Source organism: Pongo pygmaeus, chromosome 14 (genome assembly GCF_028885625.2).
Source record: "Pongo pygmaeus isolate AG05252 chromosome 14, NHGRI_mPonPyg2-v2.0_pri, whole genome shotgun sequence".
NCBI lineage: Eukaryota > Metazoa > Chordata > Mammalia > Primates > Hominidae > Pongo > Pongo pygmaeus.
Genome location: NC_072387.2, coordinates 111,380,900 through 111,405,385, shown reverse-complemented (window position 1 = coordinate 111,405,385; position 24,486 = coordinate 111,380,900). Strand labels below are relative to the sequence as shown.

Sequence of the window (24,486 nt, the reverse complement as noted above, 5' to 3'; positions counted from 1 at the left end):
ATAATAACACTATGATAAGAGGAAACAGAGGCACAAGCAAATCAACTAACTTCCCAAAACTGACAGTTCATAATAGGCAGAGCCAGTTTTGGAACCCACATAAGTCTTTCTCCTTCAATCTCAGTATTCTCCCTCTCACACTTTCACATATGAAAATGACGTTTAATTATGGTAGATTAATACTGCATGTGATAATTCAAAATTCAGAAAAGAGATTTAATACTTCTTGGGGCATTTATTAGCCAGTGTCACTGTGCTAAATGGTGTAACTTAATAACAAAGTGACTGATTGCACAGTTTTTATGTCAGACAACATGTGATCTTAAACATTTTATTTAATCTTTTTGAGGCTCATGCTTTTATCTTTAGAATGGTAAGATGATTTATCCTGCTATTTGTTTATTGGGAGAATTTAACACCACACAAGAAGTATGTAGCAATTCTAAATAAATGTTAGCTGTATTATCATTACCTTATTTCAAATTCATAACAAGCATATAGGATTATAATTAAATAGATTTTTAAGGGCACCCCATAGAATGTTGTTCTACTAGAAAAGGAATTTTTTTCCAGACTATTGCTATTCTCTTCTAAACACCCCCCAACACCCCTCCCACACACACCTCATTCATTAGTTGTTCTTCAAAGTCATGGCTCTCTTGCTAGGTTGCCTAGTTGACTTTCATATAAAGCGCAGCAGAGACTATTATGGTTTTTGGTAACTATACACCTAGAGGGTAAATGTTGAGATGCACACAAATATCATTATTTCATTGTGCTTTAACAGACTGTGGGCATATAGTTGGGGAATTACAGACAAACACCAAGTCTACTTTATAAAATAGTAATGCATAGGCAGGAGAATCACTTGAACCCAGGAGGTAGAGTTTGCAGTGAGCCGAGATCACGCCACTGCACTCCAGCCTGGGTGACAGAGCGAGACTCTGTCTCAAAAAATAAAAAAATAAAAATAAAAATAAATAAATAAATAAATAAAATAGTAATGCCTATATTATAATACCTTTCAAGCACTGGACATGCATTAAATAATTATTTATGGATATGAAAGTTCTTAAATCCTCAAGGAAAGCAGAGCTTCCAAGGTTAGCTAAGGTAACAGAATATTTCGTTTTAGCAGTCAACTGTAAGAAAACAAATTCTTTCCACCCTCTTATCAAATCTGCAGTAACTGGAGATTCAGCTCCTGTTGCCTTCTGATGGCTGAAATCTCACAGCTAATGAGGCTAGGTCTGATCATAAGATTTCCCTGTTTTTCTCTAGACATCCTTTTGGGGATGTCTAGTAAGTGCCTTTTGAATTTAACTGAACTGAGGCTCAGAGAAGTTACATGATTTGTGCAAGATCACACAGGCAGCAACAATAGTGAAGATCAAACAGCTTTGTTTTTTAATTCCAATTCCCAAGCATTTTCCAGAGCATTCTGCCTCTGCATTTTCATCCTACCCAAACCTGCCTGCTTAGTTTTCCCAAGGAAAAGATTGTTAAATTCAGTAAAGACTGTACTATCTTTTAATAAAAGATCAGCGCATTGCCACTCATAGGTCTTAAAATTCAACATCTGTTTTTTTTTTTTTTCATTTGTGGGTTTTTTTTTGTTTTTTGTTTTTGTTTTTTTATAGATGGATAGATGGAGCTTCACTCTTGTCACCCAGGCGGGAGTACAATGGTGTGATCTCAGCTCACTGCAACCTCCACCTCCCGGTTTCAAGCAATTATCCTGTCTCAGCCTCCCAAGTAGCTGGGATTACAGGCACCCGCCACCATGCCCAGCTAGTTTTTGTATTTTTAGTAGAGACAGGGTTTCACCATGTTGGCCGGGCTGGTCTCGAACTCATGACCTCAGGTGATCCATCTGCCTCGGCCTCCCAAAGTGCTGGGACTACAGGCATGAGCCACAGAGCCTGGCAACAACTGGTGTATTAACAGGGATATTTGAAATATTGAAAGACCACAATATCCAGAATCCCAGGATGTCCCCATAAGCCTTCATATTATGACCCATGGGCCACTCATTCATTTCCAAGATGCAAAGTGAACCTACGTGATGACCCATTCAAAACTGTTCAGCTTTCTGTAAATGCCTTTCTTCTCTCTCTTTGCAGTATTGTTGGCTCACATAGCTTTGATCTCAAAAAGGCTATACATATATTAAAATCTGCATGTGTTTAAATTTTATTAAGCTCACTTTATGAAATTTAATTTTATAAGAACAAAAGAGAATCTCTGATGTGACTTATTCGTAATAGCCAAAATATGTAATACACAAAATAATGTAAGGTAATGTCCAAGGAAATAACAAATATGTAGATTCAACTCTCCTACCTACCTTTTCTTTCACTTTTATAGACAAGAAAAATTAGGTTATGGAGGAATTCCTTCAAAGGCTGACTCAGGAGGATCCTTCGTATTTGGATATGGTTGATGTTAAATGCAATCTCTCTAAAAACTTCAACTACAGCTGAGAAAATGCTCATTATCAGCACAAGTAATTTTGTCCCAGTGATTTCGGTTATCTCAATTTCTTTAACATTAGATGCATAATGGGTTATTTTGCCCAGTACTTTCTTATGATTTGAGCTTTTACATGCACTCTCTAAGACAAAAATAAGAATCAAAATCTACTTTTCCAAAAAGAAGTTATATTTTTAAATGTAAATAAAGTTTCTGAAAATTATGTTTTTCATTTCAGTACTCCAAAATTCATGAAGAAATTATCCTTACGTATGTGGTTTTAGGATAATTTTACCATAATGCTGAAGAAAACCCTTCTATTGATTCGGGGTGGGAGGAATTTCTCCTCAGGCTTACTTAGCACAATAGTTGGAGGATAATTGTTTTGACTATCTCTTAAAAGTTATTACAAAAAGTGAATGAATTCATATGTATGAAAATATTTTCCAGCATACTATACTCAAATATAGGTAGATACTACTCTTATTCATTTGTATTACTAATGTAGCATTAATTTCAAGGCTTAAAATTATCCAAACAGGCAACTGAGAGAAGTCTCTCCAGTACATAGTTAACAAATCAAATATTTTCTTTCTTGAAACAAATGAATTATTTCCATGTCAAGACAGCTCTTAGAGCTCATATAACTAATGGTGTTGCCCAGGAAAGAAAAGAAAATAGTCTATAACTTGTCTTTTGTATTTTGGAGAGGAAACTGCTTAAATGGCCAAGTCACTTTGTTTATAAAAATAACTAGTTTTGTCTAACTATTTTGCTCAGCAGAAAATGATAGCTTTGAAAAAGCAGTAATAATTAGGAAATGCATTTACCACGTTTTCATTTTCTGATTTTGGCTCCTTACTCTACCCCATTGACTAAGTCATGAATTTACCTTGCCATAAGAGAAGTTTTTAAGCAATGCCAAAACTCATTGACCTCTTATTTAAAAAAAATTTTAGCCTACGTTTCCCTAGGAAGTTTCCAGATAAAATAACAGAACAGGAAACTAGAGTGGGTAGGTATTCACTTTGAATAATTTGGTGTTTGAACTAGTGACTATGTACAAACAATTACAACAATAGGGCTCTTGGCACAGGGACTGATTTTATCGTATTACCTAAGAGTGGGGTTGTACAAGGTCAAGTCAGTAAGCACCCTTATAAAAGTCTTATTTTTCTTTTCTCTTTATAAAGCCCTCATTCTTCTACCCAGCCTTAAGTAAAATGATTTAGAGTAGACAGAAGAATGACTTCTATTACAAAATATAGTTTCTTATTTGCCAGGAAATGTGATTCTTGGAAAGACAAAGCACTCCTTTTCCAAAGAAAATGAGATTTGCAACCTCCATGCAGCTCTCTATCTTTATCAATTTAGAAGTTATTAGAAAATAGCTTGAGAATTTACCCATGTAGAGTCCCAAAAATGCCCTGGTAAATTCCCCTGATACTCTCAGTCTAGCAGTACCAGATTTTCCACCTTCTTAGATGTGACTCTTGCCTTTAAATCTCAGACCAGGTTTGGAAGCTAAATTTCCCAAAGTTCAAAGGCTTCAATACCCCCGTCCCACTGATGTGAGGTTTCCCTTTGCCAAGGTCAGCTAGTAGACTGGCTGCTATGATACAAATATTGACCCATATTTTGGAACCTAATCCCCAACGTGACAGTATTAAGAAGGTAGGTGGGCCTGTAGGAGGTGATTAGGTCATGAGCGCTCCACCCTCATTAGTGGGACTAGTGCCCTTATAAAAGAGGCTTGGGGGAGCCTGTTTACCCCTTCCAACATGTGAGGATACAGGTGCCATCCAGGAAGCTGAAAATGAGCCCTCACCATACACTGAATCTTTTGGCACCTTGATTCTAGACTTCCCAGCCTCCAGAACTGTGAGCATTAAATTTGTCCTGTTTCTAAATTACTCAGTCTAGGGTATTTTGTTACAGCAGCCTGAATGCACTAAACCATCTTTCCTGCAACAAATTCTAAAGGAGTCCTTCGGGTTGACATAAAAGGACACTAGACAGTAACTCAAAACCATACAAAGCAGAGTTCCAGGAAAGATCGATCTGTACTGTTTACTCAGAACTGTGCTAAATGCCTGCTTTTTGTGCTAAATATGTTTTTCGTTTCCAGAAAAATATGTGAGATGGTGCTCGTATTCAGAATATTCAGCATATTTGTAAACAAAAGAAAACATGTGAAATCATGAAAAATGTGTTTGGTGTAGACTGTATTAAGTGACAGTGATGTTAAGATCTAACTAGAGAGATGGGAGCATACAGGGTGAGAAAGAGGAAGCAGGGTCAGCATGCCATTAAAGAGGAATCAGATTCTAGAATGTCTTAATGGCCAAGTAGATTGGAAGCCAAAGTTTAGATTTCATACCTATAGTATATACCCTCAATGTGTGTTCATGAAGCGAATCAAAGCAGGGATACAGAATAAGTGGCCAGTATAAATGGTTAGAATGATCTTTGAAGTGAATTTGAAAAGCACGGACACTTGACAAAATGTCACTTACGGTGATTCACCAAGTGGTGGTATACAGGATAGACAGGAGGGAAGACAGCCTGAATGAAGCCTGAGGTGTGATAAGAACTATTATTAATATTCCTTGTCAAGGGAAATGAAGACTAAGCTAAGGCACTAGCAATAGAACTAAATTCAGCAGAAAATTAAGTAAAAACATTAGCAATATTGGCAGGATATGAGAGCAAATGAAAAGGATGAGTCAAAGTTGGCTATAGTTTAGTTGGATGACTAAGAGGATCCCCTCCCCTCCAAGTTTTCTTGGCCTTTCTGACTCCACGTCTTCATTTTGGTTGGCTTGTCAACTGTTTATCAGTAACATCACTACCTCTGCTCTTAAAGTTATGAGTGTCTTTATCCTCTATGCTCTACACGGTTACCACTATCCTCAATTATTAATCTTTTCAGATGCCTTTACGTAAATATTTATTCCATAGCCATAATGGTAATTTAAATAAGCTGAATCTCATTTATTCACTGAACATATATTTACTGAGCCCCTACCTACTAAGTGCCAAATTACTCATTGCAGGGATCCTCAACCTCATACCTTCCCTTCGAAAAAGTCAGAAGTATTGTATCAAATATAAATGGGTGACTGAGGCTTAGGTGGATATTTTTGTTGTTTGCCAAGATCACATAGTAGATAAGTGGAAAAGTGGATAATAGGGCCTGTTTCTCCTGTCTCCTAATCCAGTTATTTTTCCATTAATGCAAGCTGCTTCTTAAGGCAGAGGGTCTTAAATCCAGATAAATCTGAACCTGATTTATCACATTATTTCCTTTTTTCTTCCTTTTGAGATGTGACTACAAAATTCAGAGTAATTTAGCAAAGAACAGCATATCTGTTAATAGAAATCAGAATTTATTATTAGAAGCAAAATAATACAAGCAGCTATTATTGCCTTAAAGATAGAGAAAATTTAATCATAGTTTTGTATTTTTAAGACTATGTCTTTCAGAGGACAGCTATAAGAGAATCCTGAGTGATTTTTGTCTCCAACCCTAGACTCAAGGATTTCCAATGAAACCTAATTTTGGTGACATTTCCAAATACTCCACAAAAATGTGTATAGCATTAAAATATATTAGTCATAAGAATGTCACTATTATTTATTTTGAAAAAAGAAAAGAAACTGTTTTCTCTTTTCTATCTTTGCACAGTTTTAGTATAACAATATGAGGACCATTTACCAACTATTAACTGTAATTCGAATGTGACTTGAATCGCCTAAAAGCATTTAGTTAACTCCACAGTGAAAAAAGAATCCAATTATGAATCACCCAAATGATACGTCATTGTTTTCATAGCATTCATTAAACAGAGAAAGACACAAAAGTATTCCCCAATGAGATATTGATCTCTAGCAGGTTTACACATGTGGCATCAATCCCAAGCAACCTTTATATCAAGAGTGTCAGCATTACAGAAATTTGAAAGTGGACTTGACTTCGATCTGCAGGTAGTGGTTTATCAGAAAAGGGCTTACGCATGTATGTCCCTGTGTATAACATTTAGACTCACACATATATACAAACACACATGTTTGTGCACATATTTACATATTCACATATGTATGGCATATGTGTATAAAATTAGGATATCAAATATGTATGTATGTATACATATATAAATATGTGTATATATATTATGTTTGCATAGGCAATCAAAATATATACATATACTAAATATAAATGGGTGAAATATATATATTTTGATTGCCTATACAAGCATAAATAACATATAGGAGAATAAATATACATATGCATATATATATATATATATAGAGAGAGAGAGAGAGAGAGAGAGAGAGAGAGAGTCCCTCCCTGGGTCTTCTCATTTATGTATACATACACATAATAAACCAGAATGTAAAAAACTACATATATACATACAGACACATGCATATATGTCTGTATCCTTAATATCTGAGGACATCAACACTTGGGGTACAAGCCAAGAAGACTTTAGAGGCCATGGATGGGCAAAAAATGAGACGACAGAAATAATAACTAAACTCCTTGTTGAAAATGAACATTATTTGAAAATGAAATAAAAAAAGAAATGTGATGAGAAGGAGGGGTTCAAACAGGATAAAGAAGAGAGGCTGAAGTACATAACAGAGTATTGGGAGTTTTAAGAATGGGTCAGGCACAGTGGCTCATGCCTGTAATCCCAGCACTTTGGGAGGCCGAGGCAGGTGGATCACCTGAGGTCAGGAGTTTGAGACCAGCCTGGCCAACATGACAAAACCCAGTCTCTACTAAAAATACAAAAATTAGCCAGGCGTGATGGTGGGCGCCTGTAGTCCCTGCTACTCTGGAGGCTGAGGCAGGAGAATTGCTTGAACCCGGAGGGTGGAGGCTGCAGTGAGCTGAGATCGCACCACTGCACTCCAGCCTGAGTGGCAGAGTGAGAATCCATCTCGAAAAAAAAAAAAAAGAACTAGAATGACTCCTATTCAATCTTTGGTTGTTTGCATTCTTATGATTAAATAATACACAACCCAGTGTCTCCAGAACATTCAGTAATGTTTACTACAAATTTTTAAAAATCTGTGAGTTATTTTGATTTTGTTTTTTTATTGTGTTGCTTTCTGCAGTTTTGCAACTGAAGAAGCAGTTTCTGGGATCAACTATTTGGGATCAACAATTTAGAGGATATCAAGGAACACCCTAGAAATATAAGAGGGAAGAGTCAGAAGCAGAATTGCACTTACAGAGTAAGCCCTGGGAGTTTGCAGACATCTAAAGGTTTCCAGCAGAGAAAAAGAATGAAAATTCCAAATTCAAGGACTAATTACACAGTTCTGAGGGTAGGGTTCTGGAGCATTCTATTAGATCAATTATGATGGTATAAATCAGGGTACAGATTTCAGGGACAGGAACACAAAAGGCAGGTTCTGAGACAAAGACATATACAAGACTCAGAAGGCTGGCAGTGTGGTGAGTTGGGACATGATGCAGTAAGCTCTCAGATTCCTCATGCTGGCCAGGGCTGAGGGCACACCCAGCCCTGGCACTATAGAGCAGGCAAGCTGGCTGGGATAGAATAATTCAGACTACCAGAGTAATTCCAAGACATGAATTTAGTACTGGAGGAAGATATAACATGGAAAGAAAATTGCTTATTTGAAAATAAATATGTTAGGACCAGAAATTACCCTAGGGTAGGAGAGGGGTGTCTAGTATATTTAAGCATAATAACTCCAGTGATTTATTAATCACTCATATGTGTTTGGCACTGTCATTATCCCTATTTGGTCTTATTATTGCCCTCTTTTCAACCATAAGGAAGTGGAGCTTGTAACCTCTTGGGTAACCTCCCTGTAGCTCCACAGTGGGCAAATGACAATGTCAGGAACTGAATGCAGCCAACCGTTGGGCTTAAGTCCCTCTTCATGCTTTAGAAAGACACTTAGTGTTCTTTATCAGAAATGGTATGGAAAAGACCAGTTGCCATGGCTCACGCTTGTAATCCCAACACTTTGGGAGGCCAAGGCAGGTGGATCACCTGAGGTCAGAAGTTAGAGACCAGCCTGGCCAACATGGTGAAGGCCTGTCTCTACTAAACATACAAAAATTAGCCAGGTGTGGGAGCGCATGCCTATAGTCCCAGCTACTTAGGAGGCTGAGGCAGGAGTATCACTTGACCCCGGGAGGTGGAGGTTGCAGTGAGCTGAGATTGCTCCACTGCACTCCAGCCTGGGCAACACAGCAAGACTCCATCCCAAAAAAAAAAAAAAAAAGATATGATATGGAAAAGACTGGGGCCAGAGCAATTAGATCATGTAGATAACCTCGGAAAAGAAGGAAAAGACTCAGCCCTTGCATCTTCGATGGAGCATACCAACAGCCAGATGTGAATAGAGTTGGAACCTCTCCCTTGCCACTCAACATACAGAGTGTCCTGCACTTTATAGGAGGGTGACTATACTGAGAAGACTATGGGCCCTCAAAGATAGCCATACCCTTGCTCCTGAAACCTGTAAATATGTCACCTTACATGGCAAAAGTGACTTTGCTGATGTGATGAAGTTTATGAGTCTTGGATGGGAAGGTTATCCTGGATTATCTGGCTTCGGTCTAGTTAAAATAGACCTTAAAAGTGGAGTATGTTTTCTGACGGTGGTAAGAAGGGGTGTGATGATGGAAGAGGCTCTGGGAGATGGCAGTGTGAGGAAGGTCTCACGACCTGTTTCCGGTTTTGAGATTTGGGAGTGGGGTACTTGTAAGGACCCAAAAGCAGCTTCTAGAAAACAAGAGGGACCCCAACTGACAGCCAGCAAGGAACTGGGGACCACAGTCTTACAACCACACAGAACTAAATTATCTCAACACCAATAACCAGGAAACGGATTCTCTCCCAGAGTCTTCAGAAAAGAACAGAGGCTATCAACACCTTGGCCCTGGAAGTCCCATGTCAGGGGACCTTGAGACCTACAGAACTCTAGAAAAGACATTTGAGCTGTTTAAGCCTCAAGGTTTGTAGTAATTTGTTATAGCAGCAATAGAAAAATAATACAAGGGCAGGATATGAAGCTTGGCAAAATGTCTTGTCTTACTTCATAACTTTGCAGACAGAGAATTCCCCCAAAGAACGGTAACGGGGCTCTCTGCTCCCAGGGAATTTTTTTTTTTTTTTTTTTTGAGACAGGGTCTAATTCTCTCACCTAGGCTGGAGTGCAGTGGCCTGATCATAGCTCACTGCAGCCTCAATCTCCCATGCTCACATGAGCCTCCTGTCTTAGCCTCCTGATAGCTGGCACTACAGGCACCCACCACTGTGTCTGGCAATTTTTTAAAAATTTTTAGTAGGGAGCAGGTCTCGCTACACTGCCCAGTCTGCTCTTGAACCACCGGGCTTCAAGGATCCTCCCCCCTCGACTTCCCAAAGTGCCAGGATTACAGGCAATGTGAGCCACTACACCCAGCCCCTCCTAGGGCATTGGTCACCTACCTCAAGAACATGAACGTGGTGACTCACAAGGTCAGATGTAACAATATGTATCCGAGGCCCAGGGAGCTGAGCAGCTTTTGTGGGGGTTTATGATATCAAGAACACGCGATGTCACTTTTAGCATCGTGTTTCAAAATATATTGAAGACTCTGAGAACCTTATGAGGGAGGTTTATGTTTTGCAAATTTAAAATTTGTAATACAAATAAATTTGTTTCCATATGTTCTTTCTCATTCTGGGGAAACTTTACATAGAAAATAACTCCTGAATTTCTCACATTTATACTATTTTATCTAAATACCACAATGCTATAAATATGTTCCTCTAGACCATCAAGGTGCAGGGATGACCTAGTCCAGGGCAAGGTATGTCTGTCTCTGTGTGATACAGTTTGGATGTGTGTCCCCTCCAAATCCCATGTTGAAATGTGATCCCCAATCTTGTAGGTGGAATCAAGTGGGAGGTGTTTGGGTTATGGGGGTGGATCCCTCATGAATGGCTTGGTGCCCTCCCCAAGGTCATGAGTGAGTTCTCTATTTGTTCACAGGAGAGCTGGTTGCTTAAAAGAATGTGGTGCCCCTCCCTCTAACTCTTGCTTCTTCTCTTGCCATGTGACATGCCAGTCCCCCCTCACTTTCCATAAGTAAAGGCTTCCTGAGGCCTCACCAGAAGCCTAGCACATGCTGGTGCCTTGCTTGTACAGCCTGCAAAACTGTAAGCCGAATAAGCCTCTTTCCTTTACAACCTACCCAGTCTCAGGTATTCTTTTACAGCAACACAAAACAGACTAAGAAACCATGGTAGAGCTGCACAGCCCTGTCCAAATAAAGCAGTACAATTGAGGAAAATTGCTGTGCATGTTTGGCACTTGCTTTCGAATGAAAACATTTAACTTTTATATATCACTTGGGCTAAGACAATATGCATTTATCCAACACAGATGAATGTAAGAAAGTAGAGCTCCCGAAAAATGGCTTACGTGCAGTGGGTGAGCTAATGGGAACTCCTGAATGTGTTTCCAGAAACTACAAGCGATGTGAAGACTATGAAGAAAATACAGGAAAGTGGCAATGTGAAAGCCAGTCTGTCTGTTACAGACATTTATTTACTGGTGAAGGGGATTCAAGGCAGATAATATTCTTATGTGCTTGGTGCTTCTGACTCAGAGACATGGAAGGGCTATTTTGTGAAAGAGAGGGGGTGGTAAATCCAAGATGGGCTAGATGGAGGTAAAGGAGTGGGCAAGGAAGACAGGATGAGGATTGAAGGAAGGGAGAGAAGATGAAAAACAGAAAAAGACTAGTAAAGAAAAAACCTGAGTAAATCCACAAGTAGGCTTGGAGGGAGATCGTTCAACAATCTAAGAAAAATGCAATTGGAAGGGAAAGGCAAGTCGAACAGTCCTCAGACAGCCTCAAGAGCCAGGAAGTCCAGTTCTCATGAATAATCACATATAATTCCCATACTACTTACTTCATAGTATAAAAGTCAAACATCTTCAAGAAAAAAATTACTAATTTTTACATATTAAAATTGTTTCAATGTATTCTAATTATTTTAATTGTTATATTGTTAATATTTGCACATAAAAATCAATGTTTATAAGAATGGCTTATATTTATTTTTTATTTTTATTTATTTATTTATTTGAAACAGGGCCTCCCTCTGTTGCTCAGGCTGCAGTGCGGTGGCATGATCACAGCTCACTGCAACCTATGCCTCCTGGGCTCAAGCCATCCTCCCCTCTCAGCCTCCCTAGTAGCTGGGACTACAGGTGTGCACCATGGCCAGCTAATTTTTGTATCTTTTATAGAGACAGGGTTTCACCATGTTCCTCAGCCTGGTCTCAAACTCCTGGTCTCAAAATCCCACCTACCTCAGCCTCCCAAAGTGCTGGGATTACAGGTGTGAGCCACCACACCCAGCTAAGGATGGCTTATAGTCTGAATAAATGTAGAAGTATATAAAGGATATGAATATTAAATAAATTTATACCTACACATATAAAATGATGCTCAATGTCACACAGAATATAAGGTTCTTCATATCCATAAGGATATTGTTGCAGAAAAAGGCACTAAATATCAGGTAAATTAAAAAACTGGCTCAAGGTTAACACAAACAAGTTAACCCACATTAACAATTCAGACAAGATTCCCATCCTGCCCCAAATGCGGTGGCCAATGAAATCGGAATCTCTTTCTGCTAGCATTAATTTTTCATCTTATATCAATTCCACTTAAAAATAAGAGTTCTTTTAAAAGAACTTTAAGGCATAGATTTGGTTATCTGGTTCTTTCCTGTGATTTCTTGATTCCATCAGTTCCAACACACTTCCGATCTCGCAGACTTAAAAACCCAGCATGAGTTTTAATTCATCTTACTCATCCTTGGACACTAATTCATATTGATTTTACTTTTAAATGGCCTTTAAAAAAATAATAATTCCGTTCTTATTGCCTCTCCCATGGAGTTCCTCCCCATTGGTTCTCTACTTTAACTTGCCATGCTTTTGGGCACCATACAGTTGGCCCTCCGTATCTGTGGGCTCCTCATTGGCAGATTAAAACTATTCAGAAAAAAAAAATAACAGTGTAGTACGAAATAATACAACTAAAATACAGTATAACAACTATTTACATAGCATTTACATTGCGTGAGTTATTATATGTAATCAAGAGATGATTTAAAGTTTACTGGAGGATGTGTATAGGTTACATGCAAATACTACACCATTTTATATGAGAGACTGGAACATCCTTGGTATCCACTGGTGGGGGAGGCGCCCTAGAACTAATCCCCAGCAGATACCAAGGAATGACCGTATTTCTTTCCTTAAATCAGAGCACCAATGATCACTCCTATATTTGGACTCTTAATAGCTCTTATATGCTGTTTAATCAAGAACAAACTCTCTACAATATGATCAACTGTAATTCTCAACATATCTTGTATTACTTTCCTTACAGCTCTAAGATCCAGCCAAGCCAACCCTTGTAGCCCTATTTCCCAAACATCCACATGTTTTTCTGCTTCTACACTTTTGCTTAAGATTTTCCTTACTCAGAATTCCAACAGTCCACTTTTTGTATTAAAAAATCTCCCAGTACTTAAGTGCTTATGTCAAATGCTACCTCTTTCTCAAGAACTTTTAACCATAATATATAACCCCTGGCTCAATGGAGTCCTCAAAAAAATTGGTACAAATGATATCTTGCATTACATTATAGATATCTGGTATTTGTCTGTGTCTCCCTACTCAATGGTAAGCTGCCTTGTATGCCTCATCTTTACACTCCCTTCAACAGGACAGAGCCTAGAAAATATGCAGTGCTTCACAAGTGTTGCTAAATTGAATTCAATTAGCTCTTCCTAAATTACTAAAACCAAAACTCTTTAAGTGACATATTTCAACAGCAATTTCAAAAGATTTCTAAGAAAACAATGTATTATTTAAGTGTCATTGTAGCTGGTCATGGGGTCAACCAAGAATGCTTTAGAAATATCAACTGAAAGTTTCTTTCCATGCAATCAAACATTTTGCCATTCTTTCTTTTGTGTGTGTGTGTGTGTGTGTGTGTGTGTGTGTGATGGAGTGTCGCTCTGTCACCCAGGCTGGAGTACAGTGGTGCAATCTTGGCTCACTGCAACCTCTGCCTCCTGCGTTCAAGCAATTCTCCTGCCTCAGCCTCCTGAGTAGCTGGGACTACAAGGCGCACACCACCACACCCAGCTAATTTTTGTATATTTAGTAGAGACAGGGTTTCACCATTCTACCAAAATTATTTTACCCCTTAATAGACCATCACATCCATAGGAACACTCACTTGGCTGGATCTTTATGCTATAAAAGTCTGTGGAAGATGCATGTGCCATGAACAAGTAGACACTGGAAGAAATAGACTTCTAATGGCGGGAACCTCATCACTTTCAACCAGCGCAAACTATAATGTTTCCTATGATTCACAGTATAATAATCCCAATGGACTTAACTTTAAAAGGGCACAGTGTATCTAATACAGCTGCCCTGAGGCTGAGCCAAAATAGTTATCCCTACTTGACCTTTTGGGCCATGAATCAATAACAGACCCAGACTACACGAAGAGAAGTAAATTGCTCTCACTGCATTAAATGCCCGACAAACACTAGGCCAGCTATCTACCCATCTGTCATCTCCATCCACCCATCCTTCCATCCATACTAGCCCACTTGTTATGCAACACTGTAGTAATATTATATTATGTATATATACATTTTAATATGTACTGAGCACTTACTTCATGTCAGACACTAGTCTAAGTATTTTACATATGTCAAACCTTACAACAGTTCTATAAGTTAGGTACTGTTATTCCCATTTTACAGATGAAGAAATGAAGGCTCAGAATGTTTAAGTAACTGCCCAAGTTCATACAGCTATTAAGCAGTAGGACTAGGATTTGAATCCTGGAAATTTTCTCCCCAAGTCCATACTTTTTTTTTTTGAGACAGCGTTTCATTCTTGTTGCCTAGGCTAGAGTGCAATGGCATGATCTCAGCTCACTGCAACCTCTGCCTCCCGGGTTCAAGCGATTCTCCTGCCTCAGCCTTCTGAGTAGCTGGGATTACAGACACATGCCACCAAGCCCAGCTAATTTTTGTGTTTTTCAGTAGGGATGGTGTTTCACCATGTTGTCCAGGCTAGTCTTGAATCCTGACCTCAGGTGATCCACCCACTTCAGCCTTCCAAAGTGCTAGGATTATAGGCATGAACCACCACACCCAGCCCAGAGCCCATACTTTTAATTACTCCATGATATAGTACTATGAGAGAAGGATTTTGTTTTCTTCTTAGAAGTTGGAGAGGTCTCCGAAAGTTACTCTATTTCTGGAAAGGACCTACAGGAACTTTCATGGAGGTAAAAGCACAGGTGCACATAAACATAGGAAACCTATTATATTTCCATATTACAGTGATAAAATTGGAACTATTTCTTAAAAATAAAACTGAGAAGCTAAATTCGAAGCATGGAATACATCGATGAGCTCGCAAGGCAGCCCTATGTGCTACCTGTAGGGATCTCCGCATGGGCCCCACAAACGTGGTCAGGGCATTTGCAGGGACAGATTCTGCTCGAGGCCCTGTAGAGTAGGCTTCGATGGGCATCAGTCAGCAAGATGAGAATAAAAAATGAACTTCATTATTCCATTCAGTCTTAAAATAAAGAGAAGCATTTCGTCTTCTACAGAAATGCATGCATAACCAAACAAAACCATGCTTGACTCAGTCCTGCATTTTGTATCAGGAAGGAAGGAATGCAGTGACTAAGATGCTATGAGTAAACAACAAATCATTTTCCATGGGAGGGAAAAAAGAATGCTGTCTACCACAGCATTCCTTCTGCACAGTTTCACGGAGAAAAGCACCAGCCTAGGTTCTTCAACAGGGAAAGTGAATCTGATGGCACTCACAACTTTCACCAGTTAAAGGCTGCATCTTACCTCTTACTTCTCTAATAAAACAACAAGAGAAAAAGCCCTGGAAAATTTGTTCAAAATTCGTGATATTGAAGAGGGCTTGCCAGAGGCCATAGGTCAGAGAAGCCAAGTAACAGTCAAATTTGGAATGAAATATTAGGCGGTAACTTAGCTTTCATTCCAAAGGACTACCCTTAATAATACTGCAGCTTGTAGGACGGCGAAGTTAAATAACAAGTTGTGGCATCCAATATTTTATTTTTATTTTATTTATGAATTTATTTATTGAGATGAAGTCTTGCTCTGTCACCCAGGCTGGAGTGCAGTGGCAGGATCTTGGCTCTTTGCAACCTCCACCTCCCAGGTTGAAGCAATCCTGCCTCAGCCTCCCAAGTAGCTGGGATTACAGGCACACGCCACCACGCCCAGCTAATTTTTGTACTTTTAGTAGAGACTGGGTTTCAGCAAGTTGGCGAGGCTGGTCTTGAACTCCTGACCTCAAGTGATTCACCTGCCTCAGCCTCCCAAAGTGCTGGGATTACAGGTGTGAGCCACCCCACCCAGCATTCAGTATTTTTAAAGCGTTGATCCACAGCCTTCACAGGGAAAACAAATCAAGTAGATGCACCTGCACCCCTCCAAATTTCTTCTATGACTATTTTTTGCACTGTCAAGCAGCCTGCATATTAAGTAACCTAACTTATACACTACTGGGCCCAGGTTCCAAGAAAAAAATATTTTGCTATAAACTCCTTCTTGATCTTTCTATGTTAGTGTTGGCTGTCTTATTATTCTCAGCTACATTGAGGGTAAAATAAGTGGCTAGTTTTTCCTACAAATTTGCCAAACCCTGGCTGGAATGCATTGTGTTGTGCTTTCACTAATGGAGTTCTGTGTCACTCACAAGGCACTAATTGAAGCTCTTGGCCTTAAAGTAAAATGACACAGGTAAAGAGGTTAAGGGTGTTCTCTGGGAAGGAATTTTTTGACCCTTTCCAGTATCAGAACCTGAATCACTCCTTAAAAATGTGCAAGGGAAATGAATGTATTTTCACTCTACCCTTACAAAATACCAAGTTTCATTGCAACTCAAAAATTCAAGCAGCTAGAACAATGCAAGAACAGTCATTCTAAGTAAATATGTGCCTGTTTACTTTTTTCCTTGTTATAGTTTTCTGATATGCACTCCTGCCTGTGAACTATATTCTAATGATGAGAGGGCAAATCAGGCTTCAAAGACAAAACCTGACTCCCTAGAATGCAGGAAAATAATACATTCCCCCTCCCACTGTTTCCCATGTAAAATAAAATACAGGCCTAAGATCTACAAATATTATCATTAACATTCTTGATAGGGATAAGAGAACCCAGCAAAATAACTCCATTTGTGAGGACATTGGGGAATTTAGTCTGTAATGAGCAACTTTAGAGGCAAGTGAGATTTTAGAATTAAGCAAATGACGGCCAGGTGCAGTGGCTCACGCCTGTAATCTCAACACTTTGGGAAACTCAGGAGGGAGGATGGCTTGATTCCAGGAGTTGGGGGGTAGGTGGGGGGGGACCAGCCAGGGCAACATAGCAAGATCCTATCTTTAAAAAATCATAATTACAATAAAATATATAATTAAGTGAATGAATTTTTAAAATATTACTTCCATTCAAGTTCAGAGCCTGGGGGATAAAAGTATTGTGATAAATGATGCCAGAATTAACTAGCCAAAGTGTGACAATTGCAGTAACTTAATTGGTGCTTATGTGAAGGTAGGCGTGTCCCCACCCTTCACTCTTCTAGGGAGTGGTAGAAATCCCAGAAGAGGAGTTCCCACCTCCCGAGGGAGGAGACAGCGCCGCCCCCTTACCTGCACAGGTGCTCCCGTCGTAGGTCTCGCACACCCACTCGTGGCACTCACACAGGGGCCCGAAGAACATGCCCGGCTCAGTCACGTGGCAGATGCAGACGCCGCAGTCGCAGCGGCCCCGGCCGTGGCACAGCACGGCCCCCGGGGGCTGCCCAGGTGCGCGGCAGCGGCGCTCCGACTCGGCCCGGGACAGCCTGCAGGCGGCGCCCGGCCAGCTCCTGCGCGGGCGACAAGCAACCGGGTCAGACGCGGACGCCGCCCCCTGCTCCGAACCCACGTTTCCTCCCCAGTGTCCCTTCCAGGTGCAGACGTACAACCCCAAGAACAGGAAGCCTGAGGCCCACATCTCTCTGGGGTCCAAGCGCTGCCTGGAAGGCCTGTATTTTCCCAAGCAAACAGGTATCACCCACCAGAGAAATGACCAGGGCCCAAAATGTGTAGTGGGTGACCTGCCCCCTGGACACAGGTCCTTCCTCCAGGTGGACAGAGGTGATCTGCCCTGCTCTTTGGTAGTTTATCACTAAATCTTATAGGCACATTTAGATTAAATACAAAGTAATCCAAGGTATGGCACTCAGCTGACTCTTCAGTTCTCCTTTAAAAAACGTCCCACTGCTATCTGATGGCCAATGGGCAGTTATATTATAGAAGAGAAGAGGTGAATCTATAGAAAGAGTTAGACATGTTATGATAGCATCGGGCATAATTTGCATTAAGCAGTCTTTAGGAACTCTACTTTTAAAAAGTTTAGTTTCACTATTGCAGTGTGCCTCAGTCTCTTTCAGGATGTGATACAAAACGTAATACAGACCTCCTATTGCTGCTGTTGGGAAACAGAGATCATTCTGCTTTATAGATTGTGAGAAGTACAACCTATAAAGGTACACATAGAATTTTAACTCACAGCAGAAATTCCTCCCGATATGTATTTGCAGAAGAGTAAATTATATTTTTCTTCAATGATTGCATTTTTCCAAAGGAAAAGCAAAAGGACAGACATGAGGCAACACACAGTGTAGATATAAGGAGAGGAAAAGGAACAGGTTGAAAACAGTTTATCCCGTGTCCAATTTAGTAACAGCTCTTGGCTTAGGGCAGCCATCCTGCAAGCTTGAGCCCTGCCACATAAGCAGGGCAGGACTGTACTGAAGAATAACAAACCAAACTTACCTCAGAGATGGCGAGAAGCTTTGAGGAACAGCTGACAACCCAGCAAAGAGAAGGGAGGACACCAGCAGCAAGAAGTTCCTGAAGCCTGGGGGACGCATGCTGAGCTCCTGGGCTGCTCCGGGTGAGCTGCACTTCTGCAAGGTGGGGTTCACCGAGGCAGGCGGCAGGAGGGAGAGGTGCCACCAGCAGATGGCCGGGCAGACGGACCCACGGACACCCAGGCTTGCAGGTCCAGGGCTCCAGCCGGAGTTGCAATTGCGTTGATGAGCTGCCTGCGAGGATTTGGGCAGCGGCACTGCTCTGGGCGGGGTGCTGGTGCCAAACCCCTCAGTGGAGAGTCTAGGCAGGGAAGTAATTAGAAACAGTTGTACAAGCAGATGGTTTATTTTGACATTAAAAAAAAAGTGTCCTGTTCACAGATTTCAAGTACAGGCCCCAGAAATATTTGACAAGAGAATATTTGGACTGGCCGATATTAAAGAGACCTTTAAAATAATTCCTGAGTTGTGAAGAAGAAGGGTGAGGCCAGTGACAGTCGTGTGAACACTTGGGTAGGGAATTACTTTCACCACACACTTGGTAAAGAAGATGCACTCTTTGGAGTTTGGGTTGGGGCGGGGGCAAGGAAATCTGGCAAATACAACTTTTTCTTGCATGTATTATCCTTTGATTTAAACTGGATATTTCATTTCTTTAGTCTTTAAAAAGCGTGTCATGCTTCCAGCTGTTTAGGCCAGTAGCTTATCACACCACATTTTTTTGGTGACTTGGACAGTTTAAATTGTAGTTGTCTCAAATTCACCCCATTCTCCCCATATATCAAATGTGAGAAAAGAAAATTAAATGTTTATTTATAGCACAAATTGCACTGAAAAACAATTGGTGTCATTTACTAAGCACCTACTATATGCCAGTCATTTAGTAGGTTTTCTCTAATTATGACAATAATCACACATTTATTTATGCATTAGCAAATGGGGATTTAGCATCCATCAGGTGCCAGGTTTTGTGCAAGATAGAAGGAATATAACAGGGAACTAAGGAGACATGATCCCTGCTCTCTCAGAGTCCAATGAGCTAGAAATACATTAATCAAAACAAAACCACAAAAAAAAGAACGAACGGTTGCAAGTGCAGTGAGAAGTTACTTCCAGATGAGATACAGGCACTTGATCTAATCAAAGATGGCAGCATCTGAACAAAAAACTGAAAAAAGCATCGAATTAAATTGGGTGGAAATAAGAAGGAGATGGAAGAGAACAGGGAGACATTCTTACTCCCATTTTAAAGATAAAGAAACTGAGGGCAAAGAGGTCAACTGACTTGCTCAAATTCACACAGGAAGTTAGTCGTATTTCAGCTGAAATCCAAAGTGCATACACTATCCCCTACATTTAGGGTCATTTGGGAAAATGTGTAGAGGGTTATATGGAAGGGGGAAAACATTTTTCTTTCACCCTAAGAAGAGCACTGTACATGCAATCCTTCCTCATGAAATAGAACCATCCAAGAATCATCTGTGGTCCCATGATCCTTAAAATCAGGGATAAGCCATAACAGGATGGGATTTCTCCCTGTCCTTTATATATAAATAGGTATAAGGGTAAGACCACCACAACACTAGCCTGCTGGAGCAAGAAGAAAATGAAGGTCCTCTAATCATAGTACATTTCTGTTTCTACCCCAATCTCCACCCTGTAATAGGGGAGGTTTTGCATGGGGCACATCTGTGTGTCCCCCCACCCCCCAACTCCTACCCACACAATTTAACCTTTTTTAAATAGCTGATTTTCTGGCCACGCTTAGATACAGGTGTGTACACACTGGTGGAGTCTTCTATTGCAAGGACAGACTGGGGACAGGTATGCACAGTTTTGGGAGGATGTCTGGACAGGTAATTCTGGGGTCTTGGATACCCAAAGTGCAGCTTAGAAAAAAAGGACACAGGTTCTGAGTTGGCAGGTTCCCTAAGTCACATGAACTACAGCCTGTGGGGGAAGGGCCTGTCTAAAAGAGACAGAATGGGAATTACTAAGTCAGTTGTTCTTAAAGGGTGGTCTATGGACCAGCAACATCAGCATCATTTGGGAACTTATGGAAATGCAACTTCTCAGGCCCCAACCCCGGCTCTAAGGAATCACAGAGTGCATTTGAATAATATCCTAAGATATCTACTTTTACATAATAATAACTTGAGAAGCCTGCAAAGCACAGGGCTCAGGGCTGATGCCTGAGGGTGCCTGGATCTAAGAGTGGAATTTCCACCCACCTTTAGTACAAATTCTAGTTACATTTTATCCTGCCCACGTGTGATAGTACAAGGACATAGGAAGAGGCTTTACTGTCAACATCTAGAAACCTAGTGACTCAGAGAATATGGTAATGATAGAAGGGAAGTATCTATTCCAAAGCCTGACTAGGAATTTGCAATAAAAACATGGAAGCTTTAATAAATGAGTCATGTATTGTTTACTCCTCGCATATTTTCTGAGGGAAAATTTATTATGAAATAGGGACTTGATGATTGAACATTTTGAATGGATTTAAGTGATTTTTTAACCTGTAGTATTTTCGTACAGTGTAGTATTCAATAAGCAATATTCTCTTTAATATATTATTCAGCTTTGAAATGAAGTTAGTATGTACTAGGTGACTGAGAGAATATAAATGTTCAGATCATTACAATCCTGTGACTCAGAAATAATATTCCCAGTCAGTTGAAATAGTTATATTGTGGCTGACTTGGTGACTCAGTCGAAAGTCTTGGATCCACAGAAACTCTGTCAAAATCAAAGGGTAACTTTAAATTTATGCCTTTTAGCATTCTTTTTTTTTTTTTTAAACCAAAGTATTGAATGCCTTGGAAACACCTACTCCTTCCATTTTCCCAGTTTTCAGAAGCCCAAGGACACACATGTGGCCAAGAAAGGTCCTGAGTTTCTCACTTCTGCTGGCTGGGGACACAGCAGTGGGTTGGATGCATAATGAAGGGTGCCTGAAAGGACCCGGTGCATCTGGAACTGAATTCAAAAAGATTGAAAACACCCTAGTCCTTGAAGAATGTAGTCCTTCAGTCCTCAGGTTACACAATCAGAGAATTTCAGCATTCAAGGTATTTTTTAAAGGTTGTCTAGTTCAAAACTAAATTTGTTGATAACATACCATATATTTGCCAAGTAATTAGGTGGCCTTGGTAAAAAAACAAAAATTAAGAGGACCACATCCTTTTCTGAGAATTGCTTTGAAGGTTTCACCCCTTGGTTCCAGGTCTACTCTAAGAAGACATTTAAAATAATATTCTAGCCACAAGCCTTGAATCAAATATTCAACGATGTAATAGCATATTCCCCAGCCTATATAACCCCCAAACAATTCCACACATCTTAAAGATAAATATTTTCATTGCCTTCACCTCTTCCTTATGTATTATAACTTCAAGCTTTCAATGCCCTGATTTTCTGAGCATTTTTGCTTTTTCTGGGATGGATGCCTTTTGGAAAGTATAATATATACAACTGAAACCATTCAAGCAGCTGTGGCCTAATGGATGTGGAATAGATCAATACTTGCAGTATTCTTGTTTCATATGCTATATTTCTACCAATAAAACTGAAGGTCATATTTGCTTTTTTGAATGCCACATTGTTCCAGTTGTGTGTTCTTATAAGTGTATTTTTCCCCAAACACAAATTGATATTTATCTTTATTATTTTTCATCTAAGCTTTGTTCTTTTATCCAGTCAGTAAAAATAACTATGGTTACTTGTTTTATATTTATTTCACCCTCTCAAAAGTAAATATGATGAGCACACATTCTGTACCTTTATTCAAATAATTAACAAGATATTTGAAAAAAAATTAGGCTGAGGACCAAGTTTAGATACAATCTTTCCTTAAGACAATATTAGCCTCTTAGCACATATTGAATAGGCCATCCAACCACTTACAAGTGTACTGAGTTGTCTGATATGAACCTATTTCTTAATTTTGCCCAGAAAAATATTATGAAAGGTCCCATCAGTTGCTTTACTATTCTTAGTTTACCATTAAATAGGCTACCACTTTTTTCTGCCATCATCTAAAATAGTGCCCAATACATATTACGTACTCGATATATATTTATGGCAAAAATAAATTAACTAAAAATGATGTACAACATGAATAATAAATTTATGAGTCAACAAAGGATGCAGGTGATATAGTGGATTCTGGATCAGTTGTCAGATGACATTTTGGCCTTAGGTATCCCCCTGAGATCACTGTGGATTCAGCTTGAATCTATATAACACCAGATCCTTTTCCTATATTCCCAATTTTTGTTAATCATATCATTTTAACTTATTCCCTGTAGACATAATTGTGAGAGTTACCTTTGGTTCCTGTCTACAATTCATCTGGATTTTCTGGTAAATCCCTGAATCACACTGAGCCCACCTCTTAGTAATCTAGCCTTCCACTTCAATGTATTTATTTCAGATCTTCATCTTATATCTTGTACACTATTGCCATAGCCTCCCAACTGGTCTCTGTGCATTTATTCTTATCTTTTTGTGTCTACATTTATCCTGCTCCTTAGGACATCTTTCTAGCATGCAAATTTCATCACGTCCATTCCCTATTGAAAATATTGTAGTAGCTCTCCATCGTTTATAGTATAAAGCCCAAATACTCTCTGAGTTCATATAAGTTACTTTGTGTTTGGACTCTGATTGTCTCCCTAGTGGATGTTGTGGTTCCTCCCAGATCCCCTCTCCGGGGCCCATGCACCCACCCATCTCGCTGACGACAGTAGTAACTGCTGATGACTCACAGCTGCCCGTCTCACTGAGACTTGCCCTGCGCATAAGAGGACAGGCTTCCCAGAGGCTGATCACTCAGATTCGAAACAGTTCCCTAATCTCTACCTCCAACAGTATTGACATCATTAAGCCTCTCATATATGGAAACTGTAGAGCTGGACAGCTCCATCTTTGTGCTTCTGTCAACAATGCAGAAAAGACTTAAAGATTCAAAAACTGAAAGCGACAAGATGTGTGAGGTGTGAGGTTAACAAGAAGATTTGTATAAATACTCTTACAGGAGAAATTTGACCTCAGATCTTCACCTATGATCTTTCAGATAGGAAGTTACCTCTTTCCCAATTGAGACCCCAGGCTTTAAACTCAGAAATACTGGACACAGCAGAAGGCAGTATGAAAGAAAACGGGAATTAGGTGAAACTGAGCCATCTGAACAGTGATAATCCACCCCGTTTCCTTACTTGGCCTATACCAGTCTTATTTCCCTCAGGGGCTATCGATTAAATTGTTAGCTTTTAGAAAACTGAACATATATATATATATATATAAACACACAATGGATATGAATGTGAATATTTGAGGCTTTTATAAAAAAATTATCTATGGTGGAGCTCACCCTCAATAGGTCCTACTAAGATACTGTGAATTTACACTCTGACTTTCAAAACCACACTTTTAATAAAAAGATCGCTAAGGATTACTAGGCACCAGAACTTGAAGGAGCCTCTCCAAAATAAAAGGCCCAAGTCAAAACAAACAAACAACTAAAAAAACAAAGCACAAATGAAAGAAACTCAGATGACATAGATGATGAAGGCAACAGGAAGCAACTTAAGTAAGAAAGTATAATCCCTCTCCTCAGAGAGCTAAGAAGATCTGGGCTTGCAAAAATGTGCAGCCATAAAAATAGGACAATCAAAAATGAATTAAGTGACCTAAAAAGTGAATTATAAATTAGCTGGAAAGAAGTCACTAAAAGGGTTGAAAAATAAATGAGGAGAAGTTTCCTAAAAATGAAAGCCAAAACAGAGATACAAATAAAGACTAAAAAATTAAATGACTGATCTATGAGATTTGACGTCTAACCGATAGGAGTTCTGGAAAGGGAACAGGAAAAATAATGAAGGGGATAAAATTATTGAAGAAAAGTTCAAGAAAATTTCCCCAAACTGAAGACCATGAGTTTCCATATTGGATAGTCTCACTTAACAGGTAAAAAGATGAATGAAAATGATGGAAACCAAG

General features: G+C 39.6%; 1 protein-coding gene across 3 annotated transcripts in view; it reads right to left on the bottom strand.

Annotated features, from left to right (window-relative positions):
* Positions 1–19,020, bottom strand: part of ITGBL1 (integrin subunit beta like 1) — a 267,344-nt gene extending 248,324 nt beyond the window's left edge. Inside the window, exons 1-2 of one of the 3 annotated variants that reach the window (XM_063651087.1) lie at positions 18,443–19,020; positions 17,273–17,490 (exon numbers count right to left, since the gene is read on the bottom strand). In XM_063651087.1, the coding sequence (XP_063507157.1) occupies positions 17,273–17,490; positions 18,443–18,540 (316 nt within the window). In that variant the 5' untranslated portion in view covers positions 18,541–19,020. The remainder of the gene's footprint in view (positions 1–17,272; positions 17,491–18,442) is intronic. The other 2 variants (XM_063651086.1, XM_054445790.2) reach the window with 2 other exon arrangements.
* Positions 19,021–24,486: the final 5,466 nt, after the last annotated feature.